Raw genomic sequence first — 20,085 nt, forward strand, 5'->3', positions numbered from 1 at the left:
AGCCTTTATCAGAAAGTGGTCTAGATTGTTCCTTTATGACCACGTCACCCCTGGTTTTGGTCATCCCCCAGTTGTCTGTGTGTCCTCCCTTTTACCGTCCTTTGCCCCTTTGTACTCTTCAGTCTGAATTTTCATAACGATGGATTCCTGAATGGGTTGGCTCCTACTTTTGAAGCTCAGAGGGCAGCCGTTCTTATATTCAAGGATTCCTGGGGTTTAATAGCTGTAGTGGTTCCTTGAGATGTTTGGCTGCTTGTTTACATAACCGATAACCTTTAGTGCATTTGCCTCTTCCTCCCGGGGATCTAACTATAGTATTCGGGGTTTATAGGGTCCTCCTTTATCTTTTGCCAATTTGCTTTGGTTCGGTGCTTAGGTGATTTTATAGGTTGCTTCATCTTCTGCTCACAGGTTGAGTGAGCTTGTCTTTGGTGATTTCTTCCTCTTATCTACAGTTGGTTACCCTGATTGGGTGCCTGCCTGAGTTCGCATATAGGATTTATTCTTGTTGCAAGTTTCTGGAGTCATTTATTGACAAAGGAAGTTCATTGTTCAGAGTCATTGTTTGTTTATTTTGGTGCTGAAAGCCATGGTTAGTAGCCAGCTACTGCAGCAATAAGTAAGTGGGTAAGTAATTGGGTTCCGCTGTCCAATTCTCAAGCTAATTTTTCAGTCTGTAAGTTGGCCCATGGAGGAATCCAGAAGACCAGCAGGTATATGGCAGTTTTGTGGGGGAGGTCAGTGACATGCCCTTGGTTAAAATGTGTAGGGCTGCCATTTGTTTCTTGGGTATTACATGCTGTTAGTGTTTGATTTCAATAAAGTTTTCTTCACTGCCTCCCGGTTCCTGTTGTGTGTACTAGCAACTGTGCTTTGTATATCTTAGATTCTGGAAGTACAAGGAAGATGGACACAGAAGTAACATGGAAATTACTTACCAGTAGTCTTGGTTTAATTTACCCCTTGTCTTCATTTGTCCCAGGCCTCTTCCCTCCTCCATTTGACACTTAGAACCTCGTGTGGGTTCTCTGGTCTTTACATTCTGATACAGGGTCTGGGCTGAGGATGAGTTTAGAGGTATGCGAAAATAAAGTTTACTAAACTTTCTAAGGCTAAAGTTGGAATAGTAAATTATCCGTCCCTCAAATATTTGGTGGGTATACTATGTTGCTCTCATTTCTAGGAGAAGTAAAGAAATGAATCTATTATCAGAAGTTTTTCTGCAGCTGCAAGTAAGTGTACAAATATATGAGTCTCTTAGTAGTGCATGCGCAACCAACAGAACTTGTTAGTCAGGATATAGAGGAGGAGATACCGTCTAGGCCAGGCAAGGCTATTCTAACTCCAAAGAACAGGGTTTCAGACGTGAGGGAAATTCTGGGCGCACTACTAGGTTAACGCACAAATGGATGCTTAAAGCATAAGGTGCATGCAGATGAGAGGCAATTCCCTGTAACCCCTCACAATGTGTTTTGAGGACACATCAAGTAACAGAAAAGCAAAATTCTGCAGCACACTTATAGAAAAAATTCAAGTAAAAATGATGTCTCAATGGACATATAGTTCAAAGTTCATAGGCGAAGAAGTAGTCCATCATAGTATCGTTCTTTCTTTTATTGTTCATACATGAGCCAGCCGACACGTGTTTCGTCGCAAGAAATCACAATGTTTCCGCGACTCCTCAGGGCTGGGGAGGATACAAAATAGCGGATGGAGTATGCAGTAATACAACATAACATATTGTAATGGTGAATTTAAATGGTGTGATGGTGAAGGGTGAATCAAAGCAATGGGAAGTAAGATGATAACATATTAAGTGGATGCACACAAAACCACCCTATAACCAAGAAAATGTCAACATGTTAGGTGTGGACAGGGTGGTGGGCCGTCAGTGTCTTATGATGTGATATAAAATAAATTTAAAATAAATACATTTGAGCAGCAACTTTATGACACATCCTATTGGTGACGTATAGAGGAGTGAGTAGTAGAAAGTCGGTGGGTCCTGGAAAAAAGTGAGTATGAAAATGAGGTCAATGGACACCTACGTTGGAAGTATAAAGGAGGGTGTGCATCCTACCTGTAGGTGGATGGTATGTAACTACAGGTCTGTGATGCCAAATGGGGAAGAGAGAAAAAAGGAGGGGGGGAAAAAAGAGATAAAAAAACAAAAAGTCACGGGGTATTCTAACGTAGATCATAGTGGAGATTAAAATTACGTGAGAACAAGTAGCCCGGGTAGGGGCATGTTCGATGGGAGATGAAAAAGGTGGGGGGTTGAAATAGGGTTGAAAGAAAATCTCACCGCGGTGCCGGTGATAATTCCGACCCGGCTCCGCTCAAGACCGGGTAGTGATGGAAATCCGAAAGGATTATACCAGTATGAATCTTGATTTTCTCCAGAAGTACTGTAGAGATTGGGGGATGAAAAAAAAAAACACATTTTTATCATAAGTGGTGGAGAACAAGTGATTAACAAAGCGGGCAAGTATCTGGTGAGAGTTTCCAAGTGTCAAAGGAAGCTGAGTGTATAGCTCACCGTTGTAGAAAAACTTGCTATAGGTATTGTTCTTCGAATATTAATGATGATCACTTGGTAGGTATATTCAGAACGTGAAAATAGTATAGACTTGCCTGGAGATGAGTCCCTGTGGTAATCAATATTATTCAGGGTGGACAAACCACATCAAGGCAGAAGTAGAGGGAATGAAGTCGATGGGGGGGACAAAAGAAAAACAAAGAGTAGTTTTAGGACCTTCGTTGGACATTAATGGATAGATATTCAGTCCCTTTAATACGTCTAACTTTGTTGAGAATTCAAAAAAGAGTAATGAGTTGCATGAAAGCAAACTCAAAATTATGCTTTTCTGGTAAAGGGCCGGAACTATAGTAGAATTTGTCTGCGCATTATCAGTCCAGAGACCGTTGTGCAGAAAAGGAGCATTAGTTTGACTCGTTAAAGGGTAGAGTACGGCTCCGCTTCAGAATTTATCTAAGTGGGAATATCCTGAAACTTTACAAGGTCCTGACCACAGAAAATAGCCTAAAAAGGACTTGAATCGTGGAGAAAACCTTACCCGGAGTGCGGGGATGATACAGTGTCTACTCTTTCCAGTGTGCGCTTCTGTTCCGGGTGCGGTCACGTGTCCCCGCACCCGGAAGTGGGTTAAAAACTCTATCTGAAAATCACCCGGATGGAGGCAACTAGAGCGCTAAACCAGGAAGTCAACATTCGATCGTGAATGTTGTGAACATATGTGAAAGGCAGCGATTACGGTCGGTAATAAAAAAATTAAAAATTGGGTACAACTTATAAATGAGAAGAGTGAAATATAAGAGTGTAAGAAATAGTGATGAAAAAACGCCATGGAAACAGTGCATATGTCAATACATGCACAGTGTTCAAAGAAACAAGTGAAGTACGATAAATTAAAATTAGGAACAGTCCAGAACCGTTCACGTGTTGGAGCAGAGCCAAAACTCCGAAAATTATATAGTAGACTAGTGAAATTTTCATAACATTGTGTACATTTCGTGCTTCAGTATTGTATCAACATGATTAATGGTTAGCATTTTGCCTCTTTGTGGAAAGTCTGTTTGTAATGAGATTTAGAACGTGGAAGCTGAGGGAATATCTCAACAGTGCATAGTGAATGCCTTAGTGAACCCTCATGTAAAACTCAAAAAGAGTGTTGATCAACCTATGTTATACTGTATGGAGGTTACCTATCTGTAACTCACCAAACAAGGGGATAAGTGGTTGTAGTTCTATGACTAGAGAGGTTGAATATGGCACTTCATTAGAGGGAATAGGAGACTAATGTACGGGACACATAGCTTTAGTCACCCAAGAAATATTGCATCTCATGATCAAAATTTAAACCGTGATCGACGCTCCGAAGACGGAGAATCCACGTAGCCTCTTGGCGTCTGAGTCTCAGTTCTCGATTACCACCCCTTACTCCTGGTGGTACTGTGTATATCCCGTAAAAGAATACTGTTTTGTCAAGACTCTGATCAGAGCATGCAGCCGCATGCAATGCCACAGGATATCTTGGATCTTGTTTATGAATAGCCCTGATATGTTCTGGTATTCTGTCTTTCAGAGGGCGGATGGTGCTGCCCACATAAATTTTTTTGCAGGCACACTCGATAATGTAGACCACGAAACGTGTGGTGCAATTGATATTAATTTTGATGTTAAATTTAGTTCCTTTGGTGTCGTAAAATTCTTTGGTTTTATGTTTTGCCCAACGGCACATAGAACAAAATCCACATTTGAAAAAAACAGTATTGTGTGATGTTAGCCAAATGTCAGTGGTTGAGTCCCTTGGGATGGTGGGACTAAGCCTGTTGCGTAGTGTTCTTCCCCTTCTGTATGTAATCAGTGGGTGTTCTATGTATTCCTGAATGCTTTTGTCAGTTTTTAAAATATTCCAATGTTTGACTAGGCTTCTACGGAGTGTTCCGTGTTGGCTAGTGTAATCCGTGATCAACCGGATTTTTGAAGAATCAGATTCTTTGTTAGTTTGTTTGCTCTTGAGTGTGTCTGCTCTTTTGATGTTCTTGACACGAGTAGTGGCTTTGTGTAGAAGCTCATCAGTGTATCCTCTTTTCTTGAAACGGGTGGTCATTTCCCTCAAGTTGAAAATGAATTCCTTATCGTTGCTGCAATTTCTGCGTGCTCTTAGAAATTCACCATAGGGAATGGTGTTGATTTGGTGTGGTGGATGGGCGCTGTCTGCACGAAGGGTTGAATTACAAGCCGTGCTTTTTCTAAATAGTCTACTGTTCAGTTGGTTGTTGGCAATGTAGATTTCAAGGTCCAGAAACTCTACTCTTTCCAGACTAGACTCGATAGTGAAACCCATGTCCCACGTGTTGTGATTCAAGTATGAGTGGAAGTCTTTCAAGTGTTCGGGTGTGCCTGACCAGATCATAAAGCTATTGAGTCTACAAATGACACACCCTTCGGTCCCCAAATCAGATCTTTTTCCAATGCACCCATAAAAAGATTGGCAAACGATGGGGAGAATTTGGAGCCCATGGCTACACCTTTTGTCTGTTTATACCAAGAGTTGTTAAACATAAAAACATTGTTCTTAAGAATGAGTTCCATCATGGAGACTAACATATTTGTGTGTTGCCACATGGTGGCAGGTCGGTTGTGTAAGATTTTAGTTATTGTTTCCAGCCCTAGTTCTGGTTTAATGCTCGTGTACAGAGACACCACATCCATGGTTACTAAAATGTTGCCTGGTTGCCACTGTAGGTCAGAGAGAAGACTCAGAATATGTTTTGTGTCTTGGATGAAGGAAGGAAGATTACGTACTAAGGGTCCTAAGAATAAGTCCACATACTCTGATAGTCTTTCGGTGGGCCCCCCTATACCGGATATGATCGGTCTGCCGGGTGGAAAAGGGAGGTTTTTATGCACCTTAGGCAGTGTGTATAGCCATGGGTACGCAGGTTTGAAGACTTTCAGATAGAGGTATTCATCTTCGTTGAGAAGACCCTCTTCTTTCCATTTCAGAAGTGATTTGTTGATTAAAGTGGATAGAGAGGCAATCGGGTTATAGTTCAATGGTTCATAGCATGTAGAATCTTTTAACTGACCCAGTATTTCGTCATAGTCTTTTTTGTTCATGACCACTATATTTCCGCCCTTGTCCGCCTCCCTGATAATAATGTCATGGTCTTTGATCAGAGTGTTTAGGGCTGCCCGTTCCTCTGATGTTAGATTGTCTTTGTACCTGAATGTATGCAGATCTTTTGAATTATCAATTTTGTCTAAGTCTTCCAATAGTCTTTTGTGGAAGTTGTCTATTGCGTTCCCACCCGGTAAGGTTGGGATCCATTTGGATTTAGATCTGAGCCCACTCACAATACTGAAATCAGACTCTATATTGAGTTCTTCCAGTAGTTTTTCGGTGTCATAGGGAGATTGTTCATGATCTGTTAAAGAGAGAAGAAGCTGAGTAGTATGAATGCCATTGATGGTTAAAACACCAGGTTCAAACTCAGTTGGAATGTTCGTAGAAGTTTTATTGGAAGAGATACAATTAGAAAAATGTTTTTTTAATTTCAGATTGCGCACAAATTTGAACAAGTCAATCTTCAATTTGCAAACATCAGTGCGGGTGTAAGAATTAAAGTTGAGACCTTTGCTGAGTAGGGAAATCATAGTGGGGGATAGTGTTTTGGATGATAAATTGATTACTTGGACTTCTCCATGTTCTTTATCTGTTACTTCCTGCTGTTCCCTGATCTGAGTTTCTTTCTGTAGTCTTCTACGTTTCCCCCTCCTACCCCTACGGGTTTTGGATCTAGTATGCGGTTGCCTCTCCTGATCCGTTGAATCTCGCATAAAAAAGGTGTGGTCTCACTGTCTATGCGGTTGGTATCATCTTCACTTACACTAACTACGCTAAGAGATGTAGTACTTGAAGAGGCTGAACTAGCATCAGTTTCGTATGGTTTGTCTTTTCTTTTCTGGAAATTATTCTTGATCATAAAGTCGTATTTTTTGTCATAGGTGAATATTCTGCCCTCGGTGTAGTCAGCCTCGTCTCTTTTTAACTGTCTCGCTTTGCGACTTTTGATCTCATTCTGATGTTTCAATAAGATTTCGTCTAACTTGTTGTAATTTTTTACAGTAGATTCAGGACGATTTAGATCTTTTATCTCTTGTTCCAGAGTGGCAATTTCGGCTTGTAATTTGGCCACCTTTCGGTCTGAACTCTCTATGAGAATGTCCATGAGGGTATGGGAGTTGTTGGTTAGAGCGTCTTCCCATTTACCTAGAAGATCACTGTCTAGATCGTCATAGGTGGGGAAGATCTGTGCCCTTAGACCCCTTGGTATACGTTTGAGTCTAACATATTGTTTCAAGGTTGTGCCATCCCACCATTTGGAATTTTCTTGTTTTTTTAACCTTTCCAGTTTAATAAATTTATCTCTGAGACCTTCCTCCTTGGTGACACTGGGAGTGCCACTGGTGGTCGCTCTATATGTTGACATGCCCTTGGCGAGGTTATCGAAAAGTTCTTCAGCAGCCTTGTCTCGATTCATGATGAGGATGAGTGACACTCCTCAAGACAACACAATGGAAATGTGCGGAGGCAGCCCCCCTCACCCACAAATTCTAACTCGCAAGGCTATTGGCAGGCAAGCTGGAGTTTCTCATGCTATCCACTGTCATTTGTGGGTTGTGCTCGAGTCTGCAACCCCTGCCCGGATATGAATCTTTTTTTCTGCTAACTAAAATCAGGCTGGGTGTTCCTAGCCTCAGCAATCCTAGATACAAGAATACGGGTCAGTTGTGATTGGACAGAGAGGTATCCCACAGGGGATACTGTTCTGTCCAATGTGCAAATGGGATCACGTTTGCATGTTCTTGAATAAGGGTGCAATTAAATAGGAAGACTAGCCTGGGAGCACTGCAAGAAGAAAGTCAAAGGCAGTTACTATAAAAAGGTGCCTCACAAACACATGTTCAATCTAATACATTGTAAAAGAGTCAATACAGCATATCTGAAATATGCACATTATCAATCCAGCCCTTTGGTAAAAAGTTTTTTTATGAGGGGAGGTTCCATGGTCATTCTTGCATTCATGCAAAGGAGAGTGGAGTTTAAGTCCTTGACCACGGTACATAAAGCTTTCCATAAGACTGGCCCCGTACTAATTCAAGCCATGTTCTTCCGCTATTGCCCTCAACGAACCCTCAGATCTAATAATAAGAATCTGTTAGTGGTCCCTAAAACTAAAAGAACACGTACGGGTGGGAGACGCTTTTCGCTACAGGCAACCAAACTATGGAATAGTCTTCCTGATTCCATTAGATTGGAACCCAATCATCAAAAATTCAGGAGGCTAGTTAAAACTCACCTGTTTGCCTAACTTTGTGAATGAATGAGCAAAAGGCGCCGGGATGCCTACGGGTAGCTGTGCGCGTAACAAATGTGTAATTCAATTCAATTCTTCGACATGGGCAGTTCTGTGCCATAAGATTGTTTTTTTAAAACTTTTTTTTCCATAATAGATTTTTAAGCATTTTTGTGGTGATCATCATTACCCTCATTACATCACTGTTTATTGAGGCTAGTGTTGTTTAAAATTATTTTTAAGGTTTCTATGGCTTGATGGACTACAGAGCTGTAGAAGTCTAGCATGGGCCCACAGTTTCATTGGTTACCCTCAGATCGCCAAAAGCAGGGTTGTGGCAGTCAGCAGTTTGAGGACATCTTAGAGAGAATATCAGCACAATGAACTCCGTTTCCACATATGGAGTTTCGAAATCAATATGCTCGACTCTTCCTTTAATAATATTTTTTGCAGAGAGCTGGTCATTGTGAACTAGAATTGCATTATCTGTGCTTTCTTTTAGAACACTCCTTCAATGCTTTCATAAACTGGATGTTTTAATACAATTGACTGTCTGAATTCTATCCACCATACTATGCCAATAGTTGAGGATTTTCAGGCAGCGGACTCTACTGTGCGCTTAGCATTTCCTACAGAAATTGTAGGATTTTTTTGTTATTATAGAACTCTAGATTTGATCTGTAATTATTTGACTGGTTGCAAGGTAATCAGCTAGTTTACTGTAGCATTTATTGATAATGTGAACGCAATGTGGTTTTATTACATATACTATTTACTTTTTCATTCTAAATTTGCATTTGTTGTGGTATGTCCTTTATTCCTAGTGTTTACGATTAGCGCATATGACTATATTAGTCTAGGTTTCTAAAATCAAATACATAAAAAAAAAAATTGCATCACTTGGTCAAATCTTATCTTTTGTTCTAATGATGACAATTGGGGAACGCAACATCTGCAACATGTCAACTGCATAATAATATATTAAGGAAAAGGTTTATTTCCACACAAAATCTCAGTGGATACTAATGAATGTGCTTCCATGCATTTTAGCATATTCTCACAGCAGTACTGCATCTTTTACTGAAAGCCATGCCAAACCTTGTCCCCACACTGCTGTAATTTGCAACTGTGCCAGCCTAGCATTTGTTGATTTACTGGAAGAACAAAAACAGAGGCGATGCTTTATCTAGTTTTGTCATGCCAAAAGAAACCACAGATGACAATCACACATTGAATGAAAGCAAAATACATATACTCGCTGAATAAAGTCTTGGTCCTTCATGCCATTCTATTTCAGCACAAGCAACATAAAATGTAATTAGAAAACTACTCTGAATGATGCTTAAGAACTGCTAAGCCAGGTCCTCCCTGGACTGGAAACAAGTTTCCGGTCCAGGGAAGGCATGGCTTGGCAGTTCGGGCTGGACTGTTCCCATGAGGCACAGGGTCAGACTAATTTGCATATAGTCATGTCTGAACTGGGGTGGCAGAGTGGGCTAAAGAACGGTGATGGATTAAACCCAGATCTTTTGACTGGGTGTGAGTGTTTGATTAGTTCAGATGCTCCGTCCATTACCACCCCCTTTTGTACCGCATGAGGGAGACTGGACATTGCTTGAAAAACCAGAGCACTGCATTCAAGCATGGCAGCAAATGGCAACACTGGTGCCAATGGCCCATCCGATTAAGTTGGTGGTGTCCAAGACTCACTTGGCCATGTCGTGACTGTCTTGTATGGGCTGAGCAAGGACAGGTAGATCTTCAATGACACTTGGGAGGATTTGAGCCCCCAAATCCCAAAAGGCACGGGTAGAGCGTCCCTGCAGACAGCTAGCACTTACTGACCGAAGCGCCAAGCTGGTGGACAAGAAGACTCTCTTTTTTAATATCTCCACACAATTTGACTTCCTATTAGGGGAGGAGTAAAAACGTGTTGGGGTTAATATTGCCTGCACCATCAAGCTTTCAGGTGAGGAGCGCGGAGATAGAAACACAGGGTCGCCTGGGTAGGGTTTTGGCGTTGTGTAATCTAGTGGTTGACTGGGGGGCCGAAGCAAGGTTTGGCTCACACCCCCAACAAGGTATTCGTGACAGCTTCGCTAAAAGGTAAGAGGGTCTCAGTAAATGCTTTACCCGGTTGAAGAACTTCCATAAGAAGACTGGTCTTGACTTCGGTCCCCTACACATTACAATGGTGTAAGAAGCATTCTTCAGTGGCAGGACCAGGGGAGTGAGAGGAGCCCAGACTCAGGGGCAGTAACAAGACCTCCTGCAGGTCATCATACCAATTCTCCTTGTGATATGGTTGGCCAGTTTCATCATCCACATCATAGTCATTGTCCGAATTCATGTGAATAGTAAATGCAGAATGTGCGTTTGTTCTTTTGTAGGCAGATTAAGTGGGGCCATTACGGCAGGCAGGTGCAGCCTTGGTCGAGGTTGAAACTGCACCAGTTCGACATCAGAGTACAACTGGGGCCTTATCTCCGGCATCTACTGAATTGGCATCGGAGTCAAGGCACTGGGCACCAGCATGGACTGTGGTGTCTGAGGGGGGAGTGAAGACTGGAGTTGGACTGGACCCCGTATTTGAGGGTTCAGCTGGCTCCAAGGACAAACCCATTGGCAGAAATCCATGCAGAGAACCTCTTGGCTCTGTGGGGCCCGCAAGGGCACCCGAAGAAGTTGGAATGGATCCAAAGAGTCCGAGCATGGCCTCCCGTAACTCCTTGATCTGCATAGGAACGTTAGACTTACCCAGAAACATGTGTTGTGCGGGAACAAGGTGCAGGATTGGCTTAGAAGTTGAATGGCTTCTTAAGCAGGATATAGACATATGGTGCCACCCCCAAGCCTTCTCAGGTGAGTTAGGAAGGGGACAAGTCCCGCTTTGATTGTGTTTTTTTCCTTGATTTAACAAAGAACTTGGATTGAAACAAATACCGACCCTTCAAACAACTCTGAGGACTTCTAGATCTTATACTGGATCGGGACCAACCTTTTGGATCGGGACCAACCTTTACTTGGGTCTTTATGACCTTCGCGTTCATCGACAAGCAGTCACTGCAGGGCCTAGAATAATGGCTGGATCCCAAGCACCATAGGCAAATTTGGGGAGGACCTGTCACAGACCTTTGTTTGGCACAGTCCTTACAGGGCTTCAAAAATGTAGTTTTGGGAGGTGACATGTCCGTTGCACACTGACAAAGTACATTTTGATTGAGGTAAGGGTCTGGCATGGAAAGAAAGGAATAGTCATCCTGCAGGAGAGGGGCCCATATATACGCTCTGCACTTCATTTCCAGAGTGGAATGATGTCAGTGCAGAGTCACAAGGCGCTACCTAGCGGAGTGATTTGATACTGCTGGAAAGTTTCTGGATACAGTCTGATGCCTGGGGAATATTCAAAAGGTGAGGAATCTGTGGCTAGAAGCCTTTATCAGAAAGTGGTCTAGATTGTTCCTTTATGACCACGTCACCCCTGGTTTTGGTCATCCCCCAGTTGTCTGTGTGTCCTCCCTTTTACCTTCCTTTGCCCCTTTGTACTCTTCAGTCTGAATTTTCATAACGATGGATTCCTGAATGGGTTGACTCCTACTTTTGAAGCTCAGAGGGCAGCCGTTCTTATATTCAAGGATTCCTGGGGTTTAATAGCTGTAGTGGTTCCTTGAGATGTTTGGCTGCTTGTTTACATAACCGATAACCTTTAGTGCATTTGCCTCTTCCTCCCGGGGATCTAACTATAGTATTCGAGGTTTATAGGGTCCTCCTTTATCTTTTGCCAATTTGCTTTGGTTCGGTGCTTAGGTGATTTTATAGGTTGCTTTATCTTCTGCTCACAGGTTGAGTGAGCTTGTCTTTGGTGATTTCTTCCTCTTATCTACAGTTGGTTACCCTGATTGGGTGCCTGCCTGAGTTCGCATATAGGATTTATTCTTGTTGCAAGTTTCTGGAGTCATTTATTGATAAAGGAAGTTCATTGTTCAGAGTCATTGTTTGTTTATTTTGGTGCTGAAAGCCATGGTTAGTAGCCAGCTACTGCAGCAATAAGTAAGTGGGTAAGTAATTGGGTTCCGCTGTCCAATTCTCAAGCTAATTTTTCAGTCTGTAAGTTGGCCCATGGAGGAATCCAGAAGACCAGCAGGTATATGGCAGTTTTGTGGGGGAGGTCAGTGACATGCCATTGGTTAAAATGTGTAGGGCTGCCATTTGTTTCTTGGGTATTACATGCTGTTAGTGTTTGATTTCAATAAAGTTTTCTTCACTGCCTCCCGGTTCCTGTTGTGTGTACTAGCAACTGTGCTTTGTATATCTTAAATTCTGGAAGTACATGGAAATTACTTACCAGTAGTCTTGGTTAAATTTACCCCTTGTCTTCATTTGTCCCAGGCCTCTTCCCTCCTCCATTTGACACGTAGAACCTCGTGTGGGTTCTCTGGTCTTTACATTCTGATACAGGGTCTGGGCTGAGGATGAGTTTAGAGGTATGCGAAAATAAAGTTTACTAAACTTTCTAAGGCTAAAGTTGGAATAGTAAATTATCCGTCCCTCAAATATTTGGTGGGTATACTATGTTGCTCTCATTTCTAGGAGAAGTAAAGAAATGAATCTATTATCAGAAGTTTTTCTGCAGCTGCAAGTAAGTGTACAAATATATGAGTCTCTTAGGAGTGCATGCGCGACAGAACTTGTTAGTCAGGATATAGAGGAGGAGATACCGTTTAGGCCAGGCAAGGCTATTTGCAGGCAAGCTGGAGTGTCTCATGCTATCCACTGTCATTTGTGGGTTGTGCTCGAGTCTGCAACCCCTGCCCGGATATGAACCTTTTTTCTGCTAACTAAAATCAGGCTGGGTGTTCCTAGCCTCAGCAATCCTAGATACAAGAATACGGGTCAGTTGTGATTGGACAGAGAGGTATCCCACAGGGGATACTGTTCTGTCCAATGTGCAAATGGGATCAAGTTAGCATGTTCTTGAATAAGGGTGCAATTAAATAGGAAGACTAGCCTGGGAGCACTGCAAGAAGAAAGTTAAAGGCAGTTACTATAAAAAGGTGCCTCACAAACACATGTTCAATCTAATACATTGTAAAAGAGTCAATACAGCATATCTGAAATATGCACATTATCAATCCAGCCCTTTGGTAAAAAGTTTTTTTATGAGGGGAGGTTCCATGGTTATTCTTCGACATGGGCAGTTCTGTGCCATAAGATTGTTTTTTAAAAACTTTTTTTTCCATAATAGATTTTTAAGCATTTTTGTGGTGATCATCATTACCCTCATTACATCACTGTTTATTGAGGCTAGTGTTGTTTAAAAAAAATGTTAAGGTTTCTATGGCTTGATGGACTACAGAGCTGTAGAAGTCTAGCATGGGCCCACAGTTTCATTGGTTACCCTCAGATCGCCAAAAGCAGGATTGTGGCAGTCAGCAGTTTGAGGACATCTTAGACTCGAGAGAATATCAGCACAATGAACTCCGTTTCCACATATGGAGTTTCGAAATCAATATGCTCGACTCTTCCTTTAATAATATTTTTTGCAGAGAGCTGGTCATTGTGAACTAGAATTGCATTATCTGTGCTTTCTTTTAGAACACTCCTTCAATGCTTTCATAAACTGGATGTTTTAATACAATTGACTGTCTGAATTCTATCCACCATACTATGCCAATAGTTGAGGATTTCAGGCAGCGGACTCTACTGTGCGCTTTGCATTTCCTACAGAAATTGTAGGATTTTTTTGTTATTATAGAACTCTAGATTTGATCTGTAATTATTTGACTGGTTGCAAGGTAATCAGCTAGTTTACTGTAGCATTTATTGATAATGTGAACGCAATGTGGTTTTATTACATATACTATTTACTTTTTCATTCTAAATTTGGATTTGTTGTGGTATGTCCTTTATTCCTAGTGTTTACGATTAGCGCATATGACTATATTAGTCTAGGTTTCTAAAATCAAATACATTTAAAAAAAAAATTGCATCACTTGGTCAAATCTTATCTTTTGTTCTAATGATGACAATTGGGGAACGCAACATCTGCAACATGTCAACTGCATAATAATATATTAAGGAAAAGGTTTATTTCCACACAAAATCTCAGTGGATACTAATGAATGTGCTTCCATGCATTTTAGCATATTCTCACAGCAGTACTGCATCTTTTACTGAAAGCCATGCCAAACCTTGTCCCCACACTGCTGCAATTTGCAACTGTGCCAGCCTAGCATTTGTTGATTTACTGGAAGAACAAAAACAGAGGCGATGCTTTATCTAGTTTTGTCATGCCAAAAGAAACCACAGATGACAATCACACATTGAATGAAAGCAAAATACATATACGCGCAGAGTAAAGTCTTGGTCCTTCATGCCATTCTATTTCAGCACAAGCAACATAAAATGTCATTAGAAAACTACTCTGAATGATGCTTAAGAACTTTGACTCATCAACCTAGTGGCAGGGCTTTAAGTGGGCCGGGTCTCACCGGTCATGAGCACCGGCAGTTATTTTAAGGGGGCCTCGAAACGGGTCTCTATAGGGCTCTGTTTTGTGCCCGGGCACAGGCGGTCTGTCTTTTTACGGACTGCAGTGACAGCTGGCACATCATGTGCGCTGCTCACACTGCTCACTTCTCACTAGTATGTATGTATGTATGTATGTATGTATTGGCATACTTGTATAGCGCAAAAAACTGTCACCCGACGGGCATCCTGACGCTTAGACTGTTATGACACATACATGATGTTTCCAGCAGCTGAACCATTTACATTATTCTAGGGAACAAGTATGTTTTTAAGGCTTTCTTAAAGGAAGGGAGGTCTTCCAAACCCCTCAGACCTAGCGGAAGGGAATTCCACAGTCTTGCTGCGATGAACCTAAAAGACCGACCACCCATCCGGGACCTCAAAATCTTGGGCACTACTACCAAGTAGGCCGAGGCCGAACAGAGTGATCTGGACGAGGTGTACCAAGAAAATAGATCCTGCAAAGGGGACGGACCTTGTCCGTGAAGAGCCCTAAATACCAAACACAAAGCTTTAAAGTCAATCCGCTGAGGGACTGGCAGCCAGTGAAGGTCCCTAAGTGCTGTGGCAGAAGAGTCCAAGCGTCGGCGCGAAAGTGCTAGATTGGCGGCGAAATTCTGTACGCGCTGCAATTTTCCCACCAAAGTAGCAGGCGCCCCCAGAAGTAGCGCGTTACAGTAGTCAAGCCTACTTAAAATTATGCTCCGCACTACCTCTGGTCTAGCCTGTACAGGGAGCATGGGTAAGATCTTCCGCAGCGAGCAGAGCAGTGCCATACAAGTGGCCACCGTTTTATTCACTGATACCTCCAGCTGCAGGCTGGAGCTGAACATCACCCCCAGGTTTCGAACGGATTCAGCCGGCAAACTGGTACCTTGAAAGTCAGGCGGCCAAAAATCATGTGGAAGAGGCCTAGGGGTACGGTCCAAGGAGCAATGTAGCACCTCGGTTTTGGAGCTGTTAAATTGCAGGGAGTTATTACCCAGCCATTCTGCCGTGGTGCTCATGCAGCGATGGAAGTCCTCCTGTGACAGAGCCTCCTTACCCTCAAACGAGAAGATAAGTTGGGTGTCGTCTGCATAATTGGTGACTGCTACGCCAAAAAGATTTTATCAGCTTGATCAGGGGGCGGAGGTAGAGATTAAATAGGATGAAAATAGGATGGGGCTAATGGCCGACCCTTGAGGTACGCCCTGTCCAACCCTCCTGATGTTCGATTTAAAGGGTGGCAGGGCTACTACCTGGTGCCTGTTGTCAAGATAAGACACCAGCCAATCAAGGGCCAGGCCCGATACCCCAACCTCCGCCAGTCTCCTAATCAGGATCGCACGGCTGACCGTATCGAACGCGGCCGACATATCGAGCAGCACTAAAAAGGCCGCTCGACCCTGGTCGGCACGCGTCCGAAGGTCATCAAGAACAGTCACCAATGCCAATTCTGTCCCATGGGCAGGTCTAAAGCCAAACTGGGCCACATCCAAGCAATCAGTGGTCTCAAAGAAGTTGGAGAGATGTTTTGTGGCCAGTTTCTCAAGAATTTTAATTGGAAATGGCAGCAGGGAAATAGGCCTATAGTTAGTTGGGCAAATAGGATCCAGGTTTTCCTTCTTTAGCAGTGGAGAGACCACAGCCAGTTTCCAGCAGTCCGGGACCCGTGCCGACCTGAGGGACTGACAACAAATGGAAAAAAGCGGGGGAAAAAGCTCTTCCCGAAACAGTTTCCAGAATTTAGGTGGAAGAGGATCAAGCGGCGAGCCCGAGGACACACCGTCAGCCAGCCCACAGAAGTCCTCGAAGGACGGCAGGGGGAAGTTGTTCAACCGGGCTAACTTGGCACCATCCTTCGTGGTCTCAGTCAAAATGGGATAATGGGCGGATTGAGGGACAGGGCCAGATGACGAGGCAAGATTGTTTAAGATGGTGGCAATCTTGTCCTCAAAGGCCTGTGCCAATGAGTCGCAAAGAGCTTGAGAGGCCGGGATGTCATTTATAGTACAGGCTGGGTGGGCCAGGTCTTTAACGATCTTAAATAAGGCCTGAGAATTGTTTGCAGCTACCTTCAGCGATTCTTCTAGGAAACTGGCTTTGGCCAGCTTAATCTGGACTTTATAGGTCGCCAATGCCTGTTTAAAGAGGACTCTAGTCTGATTCCAGGTACTGCTTTCTCCAGGCGCGCTCAGCCTGTTTGCACTGGAGCTTGAGCTGCCGAAGTTCTCCTGAGTACCATGGCATAGCCAGATTAGTCCTAGCTCTAATTTTACGCAGCGGGGCCAAAGAAGCCAGAATTCGCTGACAAAGGATCTCATAGCTCACGTCCACACTATCTCCCAAGATGAAGCCGTCCAAAAGCAAAGTAGGTAGGGTAGATTGTTTAAGGAGTTTAGACCATTGTCTACCCATCTTGTGACTCCCGCACTACCTTTCTTTACTATAGCGGCTGTAAGTGAGAGAGAGAAAAGGACGAGCGCATGGTCCGTCCAGCACTGAGGTAGGACATCCCGCAGAGTCGTGTGACATACGTCGGCGAAGAGCAAATCCAGGGTGTGACCCTTTGAGTGGGTTTGGGAGAGTACGAGCTGCTGTAACTCGATGTTGTGGCAGGCCTGGACCAGCTTTACGAAAGCCGAGTTTGTCGGTCCATCCGGCCATAGATTGAAATCCCCTAACACCATCAGCCTTGTGTGAGAATGAGATAGATCATAAATTAGGTCTATAAGCTCGGACACAGCAGATAGCGTGTTAGCCGGGGGTCTGTAACATAGCAGCCCAGTGTGTAATACACCTCCCTGACCCTTAAGGCAAAAAGCCCAGCAGTTCACATCCAGAAATGGCCTTGATGTTAAGCTGGGAGAAATCTAAAGTCTCCCTAAAGATTAACCCGACTCCACCTCCTCTAGCCCCCACCCGAGGATTGTGTATTAGTTTAAAGCCGGGGGGGCAGGCTGTCCCCAGTTCCACCGAGCTGTTCGCTCTGGTCCAAGTCTCTGTCATGAAGAGTACGTCTAGGTCGTGAGACTCAATGAGTAGCGCAATTTCTTCACAGTGCTTGCTGAGAGATCTCACGTTCAGCAAGCCGCAGGACAAGGAGTCTGGGTGCTTACAGGTGGTATTAGGCTTACAACTAGGGATGGTGCCGAGATTCAGGCTTACAAGTTCGTCATGGGAATATGATAATGCGGCTCGATGCAGAGAGGCAGAGTTTCCGGCACCCGGCGCATCCTGTGCGCGAACGGGCGCAAACGGGCTTACCTCTGGCGCTCCGCCGGCGCGCCCATGCGCGCCTACGCTGCGCGCTTTAGGATCAGCCATCTTATATAGCCGTACACACGGGAGTCCTGCAATGAACTCATTAGCCCCCCAACCAAGATGGCGCCTGCTATTCGGCACTCCCTGGTTCCCTCACCTAAGATGGCGGCTACAATCACCGCAACGCGATGTCCCCACGAGCCCAAGGTGCCCTGAAGCGCTCTGAGTCCCGCAAAGTGCGGGGTGAGGTCCAATTATGGTGCAGGTGAGAAGCTAATCTAAGTATTGCCCCCCAATAACGAGCAAGGAAAGGTTGCGCCTAGCGCCAAAGATCGTCAGCTCGAACGCGCAGTAGAACAAGTGATTTTTAAAATAGTTAAAACGAGCAATGCAGCAACAAGTACTTCAGCGCGCGGTGGTCAAATTAGTCTGACCTGTCGATAGAAAGGCTCCGCTTTTAAACCCCTTCTCAGACACGGGAGTCCTGCAATGAACTCACTAGCCCCCCAACCAAGATGGCGCCTGCTATTCGGCACTCCCTGGTTCCCTCACCTAAGATGGCGGCTACAATCACCGCGACGCGATGTCCCCACGAGCCCAAGGTGCCCTGAAGCGCTCTGAGTCCCGCAAAGTGCGGGGTGAGGTCCAATTATGGTGCAGGTGAGAAGCTAATCCAAGTATTGCCCCCCAATAACGAGCAAGGAAAGGTTGCGCCTAGCGCCAAGGATCGTCAGCGCGAACGCGCAGTAGAACAAGTGATTTTTAAAATAGTAAAAACGAGCAATGCAGCAACAAGTACTTCAGCGCGCGGTGGTCAAATTAGTCTGTGGAGAAGTTACGTCATGACCTCATGCCAGGTGAGACTTGTAGGGAAAGGGAAATCCTTTAAAGAGTCGTTTTCTTTCTGTATTTCCCTTCTCTTTTTGAAACGCAGGAGCAGCAACATTGTCGTGGTGTCACCAGGCTTTAAGTGGAAGTTTTTTCAATATTATATACATGCCATAATTGCTGCTTATTTAGCTTATGCAACTAACAATCATTGACAAAGCCAATAGTCCTTACTTGTAAGTATGATGTTACTTGTTGTATCATATATCTGGATGCAATGACAGAAACAGCAAAATACAAGTCGGGCGGCACACTATGCTAAACACAGATTTTTTGCGTATGTGTTTTTAAGCCACACCCTTAATTACATTGGACACGCCCCTTTGAGACCCCCCTCCCCCATCAGTTTTTTCGTTCCACTTAAAGCCCTGCCCAGAGGTATTCAGTGACACGCATTGCAGGAAGGGTAATCAATGAACCAATGAGGCCCTGTGAAAATTGCGTTTATTGTAGGTTTTTCAACAAATCAAGATGATTCAGGTGTTAACAAATTATTCCAGAACACTCTCAAGATAACGAACAGCTAACTTAAGCCTGTCTGGCCCCTAAGGCAATTCAGAAGGACTGAAGACGTGCCTTTTCATCGTGCTCCACCTAAGAAACGATGCACCTTACCATTCGTGAGCCTCTAGCTAAAAGTTGTTAAGTTAGGAATAAACTGACCTACAAAACAATTAATGTACTATTTTATTTTAAACGGAGGCACTTAATTAGAAGGGATGATTGAGAGACTGATTAAGGATTTGTTTCTCAAGAAATCAATCAGTTCATACAGTGAAGAATCAATAAATTACACAAGTAAAAAAAAATGTAATACAATCCAGATAACAGGGAGGGGGGAAATAGGAGCTCCCCTGGGGCAAATAAGTAACTCATCAGAAGACAAATATTGGGCTGATATATGTACAATGGAAGAGGTGAGCAAAAGCAGTCAAGATAAGGTGTTTTACATTTGCCAGAAAAATATCCTAGTATTCTCAGACTACACTTTACATCGCCTGTGCACTTTTTTGGTGTAAGCAGTTACATCTATGTGCAGCATGGTACTTAGGTGCTGACAACCCATATTTTATGAATGTATAATTCATAATTTTTCAAACTATGAATGTTGGCATTTCATGGCGCTCCGGAAGCTTTCTGATTGCTGATATTTTGAAGCAGGAAATGAGATCAGTTGATGTATCGGTCACGGATATGTTCAACATACAGATGCTTTCTTCTTTATAAATTGCTCCCCAATTGGTGTTCAGGATATTTCCATAAATACTTTAGGACCTTAGTGCTTGCACAGCCACGATAATCACATCCATTGAATGGTGAATCCTACACTGAGATTCAAATGAAGATTATCCACAAGAAGAACCTGTAGACATGAACAAAGTAAAAGAAGGGAAAGAGAAACCAGGAGTTAGACCTGCTCACATATTGATCAATTTGCTCTGACTCTCCACAATCTCAAGAGGGAGGAATAATTATTTTTATGTTTTTTCAATCACATATACTTTACCACATGATCTGGACACACTGCTCATT

General features: G+C 43.5%; 1 protein-coding gene across 3 annotated transcripts in view; it reads right to left on the reverse strand.

The window, feature by feature from the left end:
• Positions 1–18,979: 18,979 nt before the first annotated feature.
• The window catches only part of LOC144786032 (lysosomal alpha-glucosidase-like), an 828,834-nt gene continuing 827,728 nt past the window's right edge, over positions 18,980–20,085 (reverse strand). For all 3 annotated transcript variants that reach the window (XM_078664954.1, XM_078664952.1, XM_078664953.1), the window contains exon 20: positions 18,980–19,915. In XM_078664954.1, coding sequence (XP_078521080.1) covers positions 19,853–19,915 — 63 coding nt within the window. In that variant the 3' untranslated portion in view covers positions 18,980–19,852. The remainder of the gene's footprint in view (positions 19,916–20,085) is intronic.

Source organism: Lissotriton helveticus, chromosome 10 (genome assembly GCF_964261635.1).
Source record: "Lissotriton helveticus chromosome 10, aLisHel1.1, whole genome shotgun sequence".
NCBI classification, from domain to species: Eukaryota; Metazoa; Chordata; class Amphibia; order Caudata; family Salamandridae; genus Lissotriton; species Lissotriton helveticus.